We start from the raw sequence: 16853 nt of genomic DNA, 5'->3' as shown, positions 1-16853 counted from the left end.
TTAGCTGGCATATTTTCATTCTCTCTTAGGAAGGGAGAGGTGCCAAAGCTCCCTGAGCAGCTCTGTTTTTTCTTCCCAAACTCATCCTATTCCAGACTTCTTACAGAAAAGCCGCAGTAAACTGCTGAAAACTTAAAGGAAGGATGTCATCCTTACCAGGAGGAGCTCCTGGTAAATGCTACTCCCTGCAAAAGAAGTGCATTATCATGAAATGTCCACATCAAGTGAAGGAGGCTAAATCAAGCAGCATATGTTCTGACAGAGAATTCTTTCAGAAGATGACAGGACATAAAAACGTCTTAATTGGGACTAACACAATGCAATATACTAATTATTTGACAGTGCATAATATCTTTATTTAGAACAATAAAGCATATGTATATAATGTAAATTCCAAATCTGAACTGGTATAAAAAGGGATCTGGGAAAACATCTATCTTTAAGAGGACACATATGTACATACACATCACATTTTATAAACTTTGTTGATCACCTTCAGTCAGAATGTAACTATGCAAAACTGTGCTGACATTTACATTGAAATAAATGAATTTGCCCATAATGCAACCAGCAAACGTCTGTCTCTATCACTAAAGAGTCTGAAGTTTTCACGTTCCATTAATTTGATAAAAAAATAACAACATGCCACCATTACTGTAGATCTGCATTTAAGACAGCTGAATCAGATTTATGAATTGAAAAATGTTGGATAATTCTTAAACGTAAATCAAACTCAAAATATCAGTATTTAATGTGTACTGTTAAAATTTCAAATTAATAATTCTGTTTTGTGTACTGAACACTTTCAGCATATTATGTAGAGCAACAGAGAAAACAGAGCTGCTGCAGATGAGAATCTAAAACTTGTGCAGGTTGTACACATACTCCATAGTAAAGCACATTTTATATGCTTATAAAATGACCTTGTGATGAAATAAGTACCATTAATTCATTCAAGTAAATACACATCTAAAGTAGAACAGTTACTCAGTATAAGACTATCTGCTTTTTTATTCTCACAAGGCCACTAGTAATTGCATGCAAAGTTCAACTATTTCAAAGGAAACCTAAAAATGTTACATTTCTCACCAAACCACAGATATCCAAAAGCCAAATTTGGTTGACTTTTATAAGAAAAAAATAAAACACCCCTTTTCCCCCCAGTTTTATTCTAAGAGGGAGTCTGCTGATTTTCCAACTATGTTAATGTATGGGCTCTGTCTACCCAAAAAGAAGACTGAAAAACTGATCATTCTTTAGAAGTTAAATTTCTTTAGAAGTTGAGAAGCAATTAAAGGTCTTTTTCTGCCACTCCATCTCCAACTGAAGAGTACATTACTCTATTTCCATTGATTTCAAAGATGTCTCACAAGTCAGTAGTCTTTCAGAATCTCACTATGTCCAAAGTAAAGATCTCCTCAGTGGGCACAGAAAGTTTCCAGTAAATTCACGATGCCACTTCAAAGTGCCATGCCGCCTAGTGTATCCATGAATGTCCAGAAGTCTCCTTCTGGGTTGCAAAAGGATTGAGAACACTCAATCAGATCTCTCTTGTATTCAGATCTCTCAAATTGAGGGCAAAGAATGGGAAAACCATGTGGTCCAACAACAGTTCTGCTACTCTAGGTGTCACACGACTTTTGAACACATTCAAAGAACAGTGTTTGTGATGTGAAGGTCAAAAATTATACATGAGCTTTCTTTCTGTTCTCATATAACTCAAAATTTACCTTGCTCCATGGAAGAGATTAAAGTGTCTGACATTATTTGAAAGTGACTGGAAAGTGAACATTTTGTCATAATCAATTTTTATTTCTGTTTCAATTCATAACTGGTATTTTCAATGGTATTGAAGATTAAGAAGCCTAAAATTTGAATAGGCTGCTTTTGAATATCAAAGCATAATTTGGGGCACACCAATGTGACCCAAATTAAGTGTTATTGAGTATTTGATTTCCTGGAAAGAATGCACTTAGAAAAATGAACGTTTTTTTTTTTTTATCAACAAAGAACATTAATAAATATAAGATTTTTGTTTTACTGAAGCTAAGGAAAAAACCCGAACCCTCAAATGCATGAGCTAGCCTCAAGAGCACATTGTATGAAGTATTTAAGGTTTTCATAGAATGTATAAGGATAATTGCTTCCATTTACTGTGGATACTTTTCCATTCAGTTAAAACCAGTACACAGTTATTCTCTGCATTACCAATAAGGTGCAAATTTCCATCAGTTACATCACGCTGACATTTCTTTTAGGGTACCTCTTAAAAAAGTTTGAAACTCAAAGTCTGAGGGCCTTGTGAGTAAAGAACTACAGAGATTCAAAGAAGACTCAGCTTAATATTGGGAATTCCATTTTTTGAGGAATGCTCTTACTTTTTAGAAGTGATGAGCAACCCTGGTTATTAATTGGTGAGTGCTCCAGCATCTTCAGAATACATGTGAAGGCCTAATTCTAACACTAAGCTTCTTTTGATCTAGTCTAAGAGAAGTTCCTTATGTGATGCAAACTGCAAACTTCTGTTATTCTTAACAGAACTATGCTAATTTATACCAGCTGAGGAGGACTTGAAGACCTTTTTCTGAAAAACAGATAGTGCAAAAAAGGCCTGAGTAAAAATAAAAATCCCGCATGATCAAATCTTTCAGTGAATTTGTGAGAAATTTCAACCTTATTACAGTAGGGTCAAAATTCCACGCAGTGTAGCTACTGATGATGCCACAGCATCAAGTATGGCAAGGTTCTGAGATTTTTTTCTCTTTACAAGTCTGAAAGACAGTTTTACCAATAATACACACAGACATACACACCCACACACACATATGCACATATATATTATATGTATGACATATTCTTTGTATGCATCGTTCTCAGAAAATTGAGCAGAAGATTAAAACTTCCACAAGGACTCTTAAAAAATTTAGTAACTATAGATTTTAAGGAGAACTCCAAATTTATGCAAAACTTTAAAAGGGTTGGTGGGATTTTTTTGGGTTTTTTTTTTTTTTTTTAGGTTTTCAAGTTATTTAAACTAAGACTCTGGCTGAGCTGGTCAATATCATGACAGATGACAGTTTGTCACCTCATGTGAGCCTTTACCTTTACCCTTCTGAATTTGAACCCCTAATACAGGTAAATAATTCATACTCATTATCTGGGAAGAGATAAGATGAAAAGATGCACAACTACACTTGTAACTTTCACCATGGTATTTTTAGGATTTACTTGAAAATGCACATCTGTACATCAGTCCTGTTCATATTCCATGGATACTGTAACAGTAATAGATGCAGAAGACAGGTGGGAAACAAAGCCTTTCTCTTTTGTTTCAAAAGAATTAACTTTCAAGAGTGGAGAACGCCAAGATATTAAAGCTTACTAATCACTTAAAACACAATGCAAACATTAATTACAGCTGATGTAAGTAAAAGCTAAATACACTCTCAGGATCTTTCAGATTTTCTATGCTATACATTTACAGATAAGGTATAAATGGCATGCATCTTCAGAATTTAAAATGCATTTCATGGGTTTGTCTTTATTGTGATGTTTGAACGCAATTCAGACTCTTTACTTTGCCTTAGCATGACTGGAAGTTTCACCAGTGTTCACATACTCAGCAGTTACACTTAATTCTTCGAAGCTCCACGAGGTACATTCACCTCCTGTTTGTCTTCATCCAGTATTTGGTTCTCCTGAACAGAGACCACCAACGCTGATGAATTCTTGAGGCTTTCTGTGGTGGGCAACCAGCCACCTGGCAGCCGATAGAGACCACGTGTTGCTGCACTCCCTGCCTTTGACAGGCATAAACACAGCTCCTTATAAGTCTAAGTCTAGAGCACGAGCTCAGGGCATGACTTTGCTTTCAAGTTTTATATACAAAATTGAAGAGTATGTTATCTGTATCCGTTTCTGTGTTTTCTGTCAGTTCAGAGACCTTCATCTGAAGACATCAAGGTAGAGGACACAGAATTTAAATTAAGGATGCAAAGGTATTTGTGACTTGCAATGATTACACACTGTTGGAGGCATTTGAAAGATGCTTTTTTTGTTCAGGACATATTTTGTTTGCCAGAGTCAGCTGCAAGTATTAATGCAATTAAAAAACCTCAAATGTCACACAAGGTAGATATTCACATAAGATACAGTCCTGCTAAGTGCACACTCTTCTTGTCATTGTTCAATTCAGTGTTGGTTTCACAGTAACAAACACAAATTGTCCTCATTTCTGTATCATGTCTATGGAGTCATGGGCAGCAACAACAGATGCAGACTCAGTCTGTCACTCCAGAAGGAATACGAATGTGCTTAAAGCTGCTTCATTTATGAAGCGAACATGGAACTGTTACCTGCCTGAAGAGAAAAACAGAAATTTTGATTTTGCTGATTAGTTTTCCTTTCTGTATTACTAAAAAATAGATCTTTTCCCAGACATACAACATACACATTTTTTCTTATAATTTTGGAAATAAATTTAATGACACTTGCATAGGGATTTCTTTACTCAGAAGGAAAAATGTTATAAGATGTACTTTCCTGATGCAAGAACACACTTGCCTGCAAAAGCTCATTGATGTCATCTAAGGTAATGGAACCACTCTCACGTTTTACAGAATTGTTTGGGCATTTTGGTATTGGCAATCTCTGGCAGCAAACTTCCCTTTGAAGTCATCTGGACAAACCAAACTGAGTTTACATCTTTGGAAAAATGGAACAACTTGTCCAATGCAGTGACAACTTTGCTTCTCAATGAGCATATGATAGAACAAAGCAGTTAAGGATAATGAAAAATCTCTCAAGCTGTAGGTAATTCAATCATATTGAACACCTGAGAGTAACTGCTACAGGATGACCTGCAGACTGAGATTGTCTGTTATACTCTGACACTGCTCTTTCCACTCATTATGTAAAATAAAGAGCCCAGTGCTGTCTGAATTTTCCAGAATCTTACAGAGATGCCATGGGTTAAATACAGCACAGTTTCTGTTGTGTGCAGCTTCTTGCCAGAGAAGTGCTGCTCTGCAGAGGACAGCTGGGACCAAGAAACCCTCACTCACCTTTGCTGCTCACTCTTACATACTAAAGCAAGACTGATGCATCTGATAAAGCCACACAGACTACAGAAATGTGCTGACTAAGCTACAATGATATGAAAGCTCAGCTCTACTTGGCCTGTTCTCCTACACTCACCTGCTAATTTTACCAGATTGTGTTTTTTAGTTCACATTGCTTTGAAACAGCTGTAGTGTAACAGCTGAAGGCTTCTCTGTATCAGCTCTAACACCGAAAAGGAGAAGCAGTAGCTGTGCTTTGTTCTGGCATTCTTGTAAATTTCATTTTGAAGCATTCAAGTTAAAAATCAAAGGTCTATATTAATGAAACAGGATTAATTAAATTAGCTGCTAAAGATCTTATACAATGCTAAATGCTACCTACTGATAGCAAGAATTCTTTTTTTTTTTCCTGAAAATGGACTCTGAATCACTTTATATTGCAGCAGATGAAAGTAGTTCAGTCTGTGGTAAAACTCTCACCATAACCAACTTACCAGTACACAAAACAGTAACAGTGTTGAGGGAGAAAAAGCAACAGCTACACTTGTAGATGTTCCTTTTCTTTTTGCTGCAACATACTGGAAAAAAAAAAGGTACTTTATTACTACAGTAATAGCCTTCCAAGGAAATGGAATAGAAGAGTTTATAAATTAGTTAAAATTTAAAGAAGGGAACCCAAGAATTATAATTTATGTTTGATATTAGCTCTTCCTACTTGTAGATAAAAATTCCTAATTTCTCAGGGAGGAAAAAATTGCAATAGGCATCTATGCCATGTATGCCAAAACACATGCCATATATTTACGAAGACATCTGATATAAAACGCAATCTGTTTCAAGTTCCTGCAAAGGTCCTCTCCTGCATTTAACTGTGTCACCTTTTCTTCATATAAAATATGTTTTGTATTTTCTGTGAAATTAAAAGGAAGATGTATGTTCATTTCACAGGTTTTAACACCTATGAGGATGATGTGCAGAATGAGTTATTTGTAGGAACTAATATACTTGGTGAAATAAATACACAGCCTTCCATTCTATATTCTGTACATGAAGAAAACTTTTTAAGAATTTATTACTTTAGCAAGCTTAAACACAGAAAATTTCAGCTCCTATGACCAAACTGCTGGATGAGAACCTTGCCTATTTGTCCCTTCACCAATGGGCAGCCCAGGCATTTCACACAGTGTGAGAACACTACAGGACATGTCCTTCTGCCACCTGCATCAGATCTTTCCCTAAATCATTCATAGTTAAAATCTGACCAAACATCATTAAATATGAAGTTAAACAATACTCTCAAAATGTTTTAGCATAGACTTATTCTTACTTAAAATGTCCCTAAATACTTTCCTGGATTTCACAGATTCCTTGTCCAAGTCATGTCCAAGGAACTTCAAAGACTTGAACTGTTATTTCTAAGATATTTTTGATTCTCTCAGAATTTTCTCTATTTAAGAATCAGATAATTTAGTGTATAAGTAAGAAGAAAGCCATGAATCATTTCAGGATGACCTTAAGAAGTTATTAGAATTTGAATGAGTTCTCATTAACTTCCCACAAATACTAAAAAAAAAACCCAGAAAACATAGTACCCTGGGGAAATTAAAAAAGTGAAAGAACATAAAAAATGTTATTGTAAAAGGTATTTAAAAGGATTTAGGAGCACAACCAGAAAGTTTTTGCTTTCTATTTATTTCTATAACTTCAACCCAGCTTTACAACACACAGCAAATAACAACATTTACTTTATTTTGTTGGCTTTCCTATAGGTCTCAGCAATCTCTCTCACAGTGGGAATAAAGATAGATAAAATAATGTCCCCATAATAAAACACTGTATGCAGAACTATCCTCCATATCAGCTTCTGTGCTTAAACCAGAAAGTCCTTTAAATGGCACACTCTAAGCACATACTTTATCTCTGCAGCAAGACCTTGTGTTTGGGGCCTTTTTGTGTTTGTCACACAGCTAAACACAAAGTAGTTCTCAGAGATAAAATTACATCTGTAAGTAGAAATTTTAAGTGAAACAATATACCTTATTTCATTTTCCTCTTGATAGTCATGACACTGTGTAGTTTCATCACTTTCTGGTCTGGATTTGGGATGTATTTTCTAGGAAGAAAATGCACTAAATATAAATATTCTAAAGCTATAAATATTCTAAGGCTTTCTTTAGTAACTATACAATTGTATGTTTCAATTTGTTTAATTTGCTTCAGATGTTCAATATCAAAGTCATCTTGCAAAATGTAGGCCAAACCTTGTCCTCTAACATACATCTACTACTGATATAAATTTTACTATTGAAGGTTTTGTATTGTAGGCAGGGGCATAAGGGCCAAAAGCTAAAAAAAAAAAAAAAAAAAAAAAAAGAATCCTTTCTCGATATACAATAGGAGAAATGGAAAATTGGGTGAATCACACAATTTTTGTTTCCAATTAGAGAGTGATCATGCTGATAAGACAGGATTTGCACTTTGATAGTAGAATTCAAGAATTTGACACACAGATTTACATCTGGAAGTCACAGTTAAGTGGAGATCAAAAGAGGTGTCACTTGCTTTCCAATACAGCATGGCTCTCTTATTCCCACCTCCCCACAGCTAAGAAATGTAGCATCACTATGTAAACAATTATATGCAGTATCTCTTACCTTCCAGTATAGGGCTCCCAAAATAAAGCCGATAAGGAGAGACAGCAATGATGTCAGGGCTATGCTGATCCCTTGCAGGCTGGAGCTGCTAATGAAGCCAAGTGCTTCTTCTGTAATTAAAGATACTCTCATTAGTGAAGACAGATTTATAGCAGAAAACTGTCTTCAGGGCAACACTATTAGCAAGAGCACTTTCATGCACCACCTACATAATAGCATCTTAAATAGCAGAACAGATACTTCAAAGTGCAATGTACATGAGATGCACTTCATACAAAATCTTACAGCAAATTTTTGACCACAAGGATGCTCCACCCACTTCTGAAACAACAATGTTGGAAAGTACCAACACCAATTCTCTTTTTGCCATTTGTAGAGAATCATCTCTTTCCTACACTTCAAAGTTTTGGATTTCTTATTTTTTAAAGGTCTTGCTTTGAAAGACAGAGAAATTATTTGAAAAAGAATATACATCAATTCATGCATTTGCATTAGTTCCATCAGACAGCTCCCACTGCCTGCAGACACTTTGCCTTGCCACCAATCAATGACCAACACAAGAGCTCTCAGGGTAGGTTAGTGTAACGGAATAAACCTGATCACTTCTAAAACTTCCTGGAAAGGTACCGCTGACTTCAGCAAGATCAAACCCTTGCACCTTGAGGTTTAACAGTGTATTATTTGGTTATAACCATTTCTTGATAGCTTTTAACATTTTGCATAGAAGAGCACCAATCCTATTCTTTTATGTACACAACAATTCCATTCCCCTCACTGGGAGCTGTCTGCAAGCTGAGACTAAAATTCATCCCTTACATCATTCAGTCAGTCCCTTCATTCCCTTCAAGGGCAGGACGTGGAAAGTCCAACAGAATCACCTGGGGACCCTCTTTCTGAAATGCAAAGTGAACCTCAGGAGACCTGTATTTTGTCCACCCAGGTTTGGTTCATTTCAAACTGAGGAAAAGAACCAAACTGTAAGCACTGGAAAAGTGTAGGTGATTGGATACATAGAAATGAAAATGAACTGACAGCACTCAAAATTTGCATGACTCATGCAAACAGCAAATGTCTAAGCACACACAGAATGATATTCTGGGTCAAACAACATGTGTTTAGTACATTATTAAACAGCCTCCAAGAAAATAAGTTAGTTTAGAAAGAAGTGTTCTTATAATTAACTAGCAATTCATTTTCAACTCTCAGATTTTCTTGTTGACATTTTTCAAGTTTTAGACAAATATTCTTTTTATCTCTGAAATTCAGCTGTGTTTTCTAGGCTCAATGTTGTTAGAAATATTTGACAACATAAAGTCTATATCTTATATATTCATTATACTACATATATCTTTGTCTCTCATACACTATTTACAAAGTCTAGGTTCTGACTGCAGGGGCTTGAGTTTCACCTATATCTGGTAGACTCGGCACACTAAAAGGGAACATTAGTCAAGCAGAACCGATGCCAGCTTACCGTGAAAGAAATCTGTCTACAGAAGGGAAAGAGAGCAGACAAAGTTCTACAGAGGTGAACAAGAGCTGAAAAAGAGAGGCTATTGATTAGTCTGCCTCTCTCTGCTCAGACGTTAAAGCCAAGTGCAGACATTAACTGGGGAGACATAACCTTTCTACTTTCTGTCTCAGATTAGGCACAGAGGATGTTTGCTTGAGGAACTGATCTGCAAGAAAACTGGGCAAAATCAAATGGGTGTAGCCAGCCTGAACAACCCTAGAAATGCTCTCCTGTGCTCATTTATCTAAACTGTATTCTCAGAAGAAAATTCTGATATTGCTCTTGTTCTCTAAGCAAGTAAAAAGCAATCCTCATTTGCCTAATGCCATACTTCTCAGTGAGAGACTGCTGAGTTTTACAGCTAAATTATGTAAATCATATGGGGATGGCTATGTTTTCTGGATTCAACCCTGCAAACTTCAGAAAAAAATTAAAAAGTGAAATAAAGTTCAAACTAAAGACTCTTCAGGTCATGTAGAGCATAATGTGTTTGATAACATGTTACGGTAGAGTGTATAACCTCAAAAAGCCTCTGCTTACCCACAGTAAGCATGTCATGCATGTCATGGCAAGCATGCTCTTTTTTACATGAACTTCTAGAGAAATGTTCTGCATGCAGGATAATCAGTGATAATTTTGTACCTTTGTTTTTAACAGTATTTTTCAAAAATTTAATATAATTTAAATCAACAGAAGAGATCCCTTTACAACGAGGTATCTAAAACTGGAAAAATCTGATTTCTGAAAAGTTATCTCCAATGCAGGTGATTTCTTCATCATCTATGGCAAACTGAAAGGAATTTATAATTAGCTTTCCATGTGGGGACATGCAATCCAGGGATGGAACCTAAATACAGTCCCATAGTGATACTCTCCTTAGCCTACCTTTTAAAAATGACTACAGATTTTCTTTTCCACAACATGCCAGTATATGAAATAATTTGAAAGTTAAGTAATTCATAACTACCTTAAAAAGCAAGCAAAACCAGAATATTTAATTTCACTTTCAAGTCCAGAAAAAATTCTCTTGAAAGATCTGGGGAGAATGAAATGATTCATGGCAGGTTTCTTCCTGTGCCTTTTATTTATATTAAAATTTAAAACAGAACAGGCTGAAGAATTTTCAGTCTGGAGAACCTCTCAGGGGCTTGTCTTAATGAAGAAAATTGAGAGAAGGAAAGAAAGCTGGCTACCACCAGGACCTCTTCCTCCGTTAGAAACTTTGGAGCTCTACACAGAAACATCCTGATTACCATCAGTTGTAAAGGCAGAGCAGGAGAAGGAATAGCAGAAACCAGGTGTACCAATAACTTTATGAGCTCTTTGGGCAATGCCAGAGGAACTGCTGACTCTATCCAGCAGAGTGAAAAAAGGGAGTGGATGCAGGCCAGCATCTCTCAGAACTCTCACTCTGTATCTTGTGGAAGATGCCCTAAGGAAGTGATCTCATTTGATGCTGATTTATGTATAGTCTTCATGGACATTGGGATGTTAAGCTGTGAACAAAATATCTTTACATTAAAAGCCACTCAGTTACACAATGAAGTTACTGAACTGCCTCCTACCTCGAACCATGTGTGATTATGATTGAAAGCACTGGCTTTTTTTTTTTTTTTTTTTTTTTTTGCCATATATGTCTCAAAGGAATTTCCAGTTTACCTCTGCTCAGTTCCAGCACAATTACCACAAGATCTTATCTGTAAAAATGCAGAGCAGCTCTCACCTGTTCATTAGGGTTTTCCATTAACTATTAAGTTGGAACAACGAAACAAAGGCACAGAAGGCAGCACCAATTGCATTAAGCCATAGGTGAGCATTTTAAAATTGTTGTGCAATTACTGAATTAAACTATGGTATTTTTTGCTTAATTAAAAAAGGAGACCTTCTTCCTAAAAGCAGTTACAGAGATCTCTGTGTTTACATGTTCTTTGAGGTAATCAGGACTAAATAATAGGGCTAAATTATTGTGAGGAAATTACAGACAAAAATGTAAGGAAGCAACACTGAACTCTTCATGAAATTATAAAGAATGTTATGGCATTCAATTAAAGGAGAAGTTTTAGTCACAGCTAGTAAGTTCAAGCTTTGATCAGAGCAACATGAAATTCATCTGATGGCTTCAATCACCGAAAGGAGAGATTAGGACTCAAGACTTCTTATCCTGAACCTTCTTCTTTACATAGGAACCATCTCATCTACATTCTCTAGGCAATGTGTGGTATAATCATGCAGAGAAATATGAGCAAGACTGGAACTTTAACAGCTAATTGCAACTTCGGTGGATTACAGTCAGGTAACACAAAGAGAAAAGAACAAATTTGGGATGGTGGTGCTAGTCTTTTGAAAATTTTAGGAGAAATAAGAAAAGATCTTTCTGCTTCTGAGAAAAGATAAAGGGGAAAGGTTACAAGTCTACATTCAATATACAAGAAGGAATAAACCACTATTACCATTCAAAAAACAATTAGAATAGCATAATTGTTCTATTTTTCATTTGGCTGGGCTAAGACTTTTTGTGTATATTTAGTTGAGATTCTACGCTATTATTTTAGTTTAATTTTATTGTTGCGTAAGAACAATGGAGTAATGAAATATGACTCAACAAAACCAGCAAAATTATAAATCCATAACAGCTAATTTATATACAATTTCTATGATATTTCACAAATTATTTTATTGGATGATGCACTTCAGGTTTGTTTAAGCTGAATTTACAGTTCAAAGACTACACAGACTGTATTAATATACTCGACATATATTAATCTGGAGGGGTTCTTTTGCAAACACTGAACACTTCTAAACGGTCTAGAAACTACTAAACTGAAGAATAACTCAGCTTAAAACTGTTTAGAATTAAAGGGTTAATTAAAAAAAATTACTGCAGCTTGTGTCTGAAGATGCTTTTTTTCAGGCTTCCCCTCTTCTCAATGTTTTCCTTTTTGAAATTTGAATTTAGTGATGCTTTTCTGAGAACAATACTGAAGCCAGGGGAATGTTATGCTGGGGAAGCTTCACAGGGGAAGTATTAAGGTTTATTCACTGTTGTTCATTCCAAGAAGGTAAGGATTAACTAAAACCAAAATTTCCTCAGCAATAAAGTCAAGACCAAACTACGATTGGCACTAAAGGCTATTTCAGGAAATAAACCAGTGATGTCAATAAAGATTCCACAGCTCCCTCCCTGCAAAAAACCTCCAAATGAGTAACTACAGTGTAACCAGTCAGCATCCAAATTAATATAATTTAATCTGATTATGAGTTCAAACTGTCCCCAGACCCAGCCAGACATGCAGTCCTCATGTCATTTCTACATAAGGCTGTTAACTGATATCCAATTTTCTAATAAATTGCTTAAGAGAATGATAATCAGTTAAAACACACCTGTACAGCATATGGCAGCCAAGCAATTAACTGCATTATTTTAATTAGGCTTTTTTCCTACTTGATTATCAGTTCCAATTATAAAACAAGATTAATAATCCTGCTTCTGCACCCTCCTCCACAGTACAGACACAGGTGCCACACTCCACTGCGCTGCCTGGCATCCCTCCTCCTGTCACTGTACTGGGTCAAACTCCTTACATCTGAACTTCTCCTGTAATCTGTCTGTCTTTTGGCTTCTTGATCCATTCCCATTGCTTCAGGCTGTGGCTGAATATTTTTCCTCTAGCAATGACAGCAAAAATTATCACATGTTCAGACCTGAGAGAGAGACAGGTATGAATACTTTTACCCCTTCCTAGTGCCTCAGAGTTGGCCCTGGGCTCATCGGGTTATTTGCAGACAGCTCTGTGACCTCCTGGCAAGGAATCTATGGCAGTGAGTCTTCTCTTTTCCAAAGACTCAGGCTGGCAGCCAGGAGTGGAGGGGGTTTTATCATTCCTTCTACTCTGAGGGTTCTGGGCTGTGATGACTTAAGACCCGCTCTTAATTAGAAAGCAATCAAGAAGGGCTTCAAATCTGACAGCAGCTGTGAGCCAACTACAAGGTAGCATGCATGGTGCTAAAAGCCCAGAGGGTAACTAGATTACACATTCCAAAGAGAAGGATCATGAGAAAAAACTCAGGCCTAGTAGCAATTGTGTCACCAACAGAAGCTACAATTGTGCCCACTAGATTACATCAGGCTGCCCCTCTGCACATATTTACTCAAGCACAGGGAGTACCAGTCACATACTTCATCATCACACACTCAGATAACATATATCTTTGCGGAGTGAAAAGGGGAAATTGTAAAGAGAGCCAGATACACATTGTCATCTTGACGTGTCTGGGAAACGAGAACAAGGAAACAACAAGGTTAAACTTTGATCACCATTTCAGGAACCTCTAAGGAAAATCCCCTCTTGCTCACGTGGGAAGCTCTAGATAGTGTTCACCTTGTTGTACATGATGTCACTAAAAGCCCCTGAAACTTCACTGTTTCCTTTCACCTCAGATGCTTATGCCCTTTCTGACCTCGTGATAGTTAATGCTGAGGCTCTTACAGCAACCATTCTGGACTCTTATCAGGGAGCTGTTATGCAATAAGTGACTAAGACAGATAAGAAAGGTGACATGAGTATGCCAGAGAGAAGACTGCAGCCTGCCAGAAAGGCAGTGACTTTGCCATTAACCCCAAGTGAAAGCACGCTGACTTGTGGAGGCGGCCCTACTGCAACTACACCAAACAAACACGGGACTGGCCTCAGGGCTGGTGTAAAGCTTGGTTGGGATTGACAGCACTCTCAAAATGCAATGTACAGGTATCCTCTTTGTTCATGCGAGTACCCTCATACGATTTAGGGTAGCTATTCTGTTCATTTGGAGCAACTTCCTTTTCTGAGAGTTAAAATGAAATGTCTGGCCAAATTTTCTGAGGCCATATGACTAGTGAGACCTCATGACAGCCAAAACGAAGAGGCCTGCCCTCTCCAAGTTGTAGATTGCTGTCACATAATTGTAACTCGATAGCATCTCTACATTTTGATTAGATAAGTTCATTGCATTTCAGTATGACAGCTGAGAAACACATGGTACACCATCAGGAACATGTAACTTCCCATTAATTTGCACAATTAATGACATTCTTTTCCTCTGAGCTCTCACAACCAGCTACCAGAACAAAATGGAGACATATATTCAATCACTTGTACTTACTGTTACTGCTAGTGCTACTGCCAATGCTGTCATTCCTAAGAGAGCTGGCAGCAACAGGAGGAAACAAAAATGTTTTTGTGACAGCGACTCTGGAATCTAAATAGAAAATGAATGTGTCAGAATTATGAAACTTAAAATACAGTTCCCTCTATATTAGACAAAGGGCTACAGGACTACTCTAATGGGGCTATAGGGCTGTTTTAAAAGCTGGCTGTAGGACTCTTCATAAAGTGGATTAAGCCAAAAAAGGCAGTTTTATTAAGATGCAGAAGTGTCTACATGCTGAGCTGCTGCTGAATAGCTAATCTGGAAAAGCAGTTACTGCTTACAAGTTCTTAAGTTATGGCACTGATCTGCTTCTAGTTACTACTGATGTAACTGTACAACTGGACACACTGCCCTAATTAAAAAGCTAATATCTGTCACTGGAGAGAGTAAAAGAAAAGGTAATACAAACCCTCCATTTACTGGAAGGATAAGAAAGAGCTGCAGGAGCTTGACCTGAGCTTGTTAAAATGTTCTAATGAAGTAAACATTTCCCTGTTCAGGAAAAGTGGGATGAAATTGAAGGTGACTTGAGGCTGCTGCAATTTACAGTTTGTCCTAACTTCCTCTCCTTTCAGTTGTGCAATCTTAGGCTCTTTTACCGCCTTATAAAACTAAATAGAGCATTAAGAGAAGATAGGAAGGACAATGTAAAAAATTCAGGATATATTTTGGATGAATAGAAACAGAGCAGCATAATGCAAGGTTATTTTGATTATACTGAGAAATGATGTATCTAGGAGTGATGGCACTAGAACTCGACTTCGAACAGAAACACAACCTTCAGTGTCAGTAGTTATTTTCAGTTGCAGTAAAAAGGTGACATGGAGGCATGGTATCAGATCTTTAGCATCTCTGAAATCCAAGGATAATCACACACTTTTATCTGCCTAGATTCTGCTCCCCAAAAGGAGACCCCTCTTACCATTCTCCGGTGTTCCTACTGTTGAAGGCAGAATGCAGTCATTCTTATCCAATCTGTCTGCAGACTCTTTGTAGACCTCAATGGTACTATTAAAGTGCCTAAAAAAATCCTCAGGAATGAAGTGACCTTCTTCATAAAGGTGACCATTTTCTTTTACAAAATCCTAGAGTAAAATATAGAATTCAGCTTGAAAGAAGGTCAAGGGAGATGCTCATTTCAACACCTCAACAAATGATAAAAAATACCCAAAGATGATACAAAATCATTTATATTTTTAACCTGCAGACAACCAGATTAGCTGTATACAATCTTCATAAAACAAAGAAGCCTTCTGATCTGAGGATTTCAAATTAGCTTTGCAAATAGAAATGAATTATTAATACAGTGTTGCAAAATTGCTAAGGAATGAAAGACAGTCTCCCATCCTACACTGAAAACCAAGAGACTTTTTAAAATTCCCCTCATTAAAAAACCCCCCTTGATTTCACATTACTTCGCAAAGTTTCACATGAGTCTTTTAATCTCAACACATGAACACAACAATCATTGGTATTGTCATCAAGATGATGGGGAACAAAATACAATAGCTGGGGTACACCACTGCTCAGAAACAGGCTGAGATCCCTGATAACAGACCTAAAAATAAGAGCAACTATAAACAAGGAAGCACAAGGAAGCCCAGTCGCTCTGAGGTCTAACAGACATGTTTGTGATGCCAGACTAAACAACATGATTGAGATCCATGATGATTATTAACGGTTTTCTTATATTTTTTTAAATTTTTTTTTTAATGTCAGCAAGTCAAGTTTGGCCTGGGGTAACTCTGTACTCTTAAGAAGGAGGACAGTGGTAAGAACATGGTTTAAGTATGTCCTAAAGAAAACCTCCTGGTTTTGGCTCCAAAGTTATTTTATGTTTGATGCTGAAAGTACTAGACTTAAGATCGTTATTCTCTAAGGAAATCAACAGCTAGTTGTTTTGCTGAATTACAGGATATTTAGTTTTCCGTTCTACAAAATAAAATTCCTCTTCCCCAACCACATCCCAGCTGAGTGATTTGAATCATCAGGACAAAAATAGAAAGGAAAAAAAATATATACACTGAAGTCTGGAGATAATTCAGTTTGAACTGGAAAAGTAGGGAATATCTAAATACTCACAGCAGTGCAATGCAAATACATAGCAAGCTTACAAGGTTATTCCACTCTAAAGGCACCTGAGTGTTTTACTTATTGGATTCATTTTGGGTGTTGAAAAGCTCCAATTACAAAAACTAAGGACTTAGCTGATAAAAACAACTGTATATGGAAGATAAAATACTTCCTCTAAAGGACATGGTGTATTTTACCTGTTTTATTCTGTAGGACAAAACCTTCAACTACAGAACTTATTTTTAATTAGTGATAGTCTGGTCAGATCTGGATAACAGACTAGAAAATTAATTTCTTTCCCCCTTCCCTGTCTGCACAGAAAATGAGACATCTCTTGAACAAGAATCCTTCCAGCTGCTGTCAGAA

General features: G+C 36.7%; 1 protein-coding gene across 1 annotated transcript in view; it reads right to left on the bottom strand.

Annotated features, from left to right (window-relative positions):
- Positions 1–347: 347 nt before the first annotated feature.
- The window catches only part of KITLG (KIT ligand), a 56509-nt gene continuing 40003 nt past the window's right edge, over positions 348–16853 (bottom strand). Inside the window, exons 5-10 of the mRNA XM_058022376.1 lie at positions 15337–15499; positions 14367–14462; positions 7715–7824; positions 7097–7173; positions 5555–5638; positions 348–4359 (exon numbers count right to left, since the gene is read on the bottom strand). Of these exons, the coding sequence (XP_057878359.1) occupies positions 5599–5638; positions 7097–7173; positions 7715–7824; positions 14367–14462; positions 15337–15499 (486 nt within the window). The 3' untranslated portion in view covers positions 348–4359; positions 5555–5598. The remainder of the gene's footprint in view (positions 4360–5554; positions 5639–7096; positions 7174–7714; positions 7825–14366; positions 14463–15336; positions 15500–16853) is intronic.

This window comes from Melospiza georgiana, chromosome 4 (assembly GCF_028018845.1).
Source record: "Melospiza georgiana isolate bMelGeo1 chromosome 4, bMelGeo1.pri, whole genome shotgun sequence".
NCBI lineage: Eukaryota > Metazoa > Chordata > Aves > Passeriformes > Passerellidae > Melospiza > Melospiza georgiana.
This window is presented reverse-complemented; position numbering and strand designations above follow the sequence as displayed.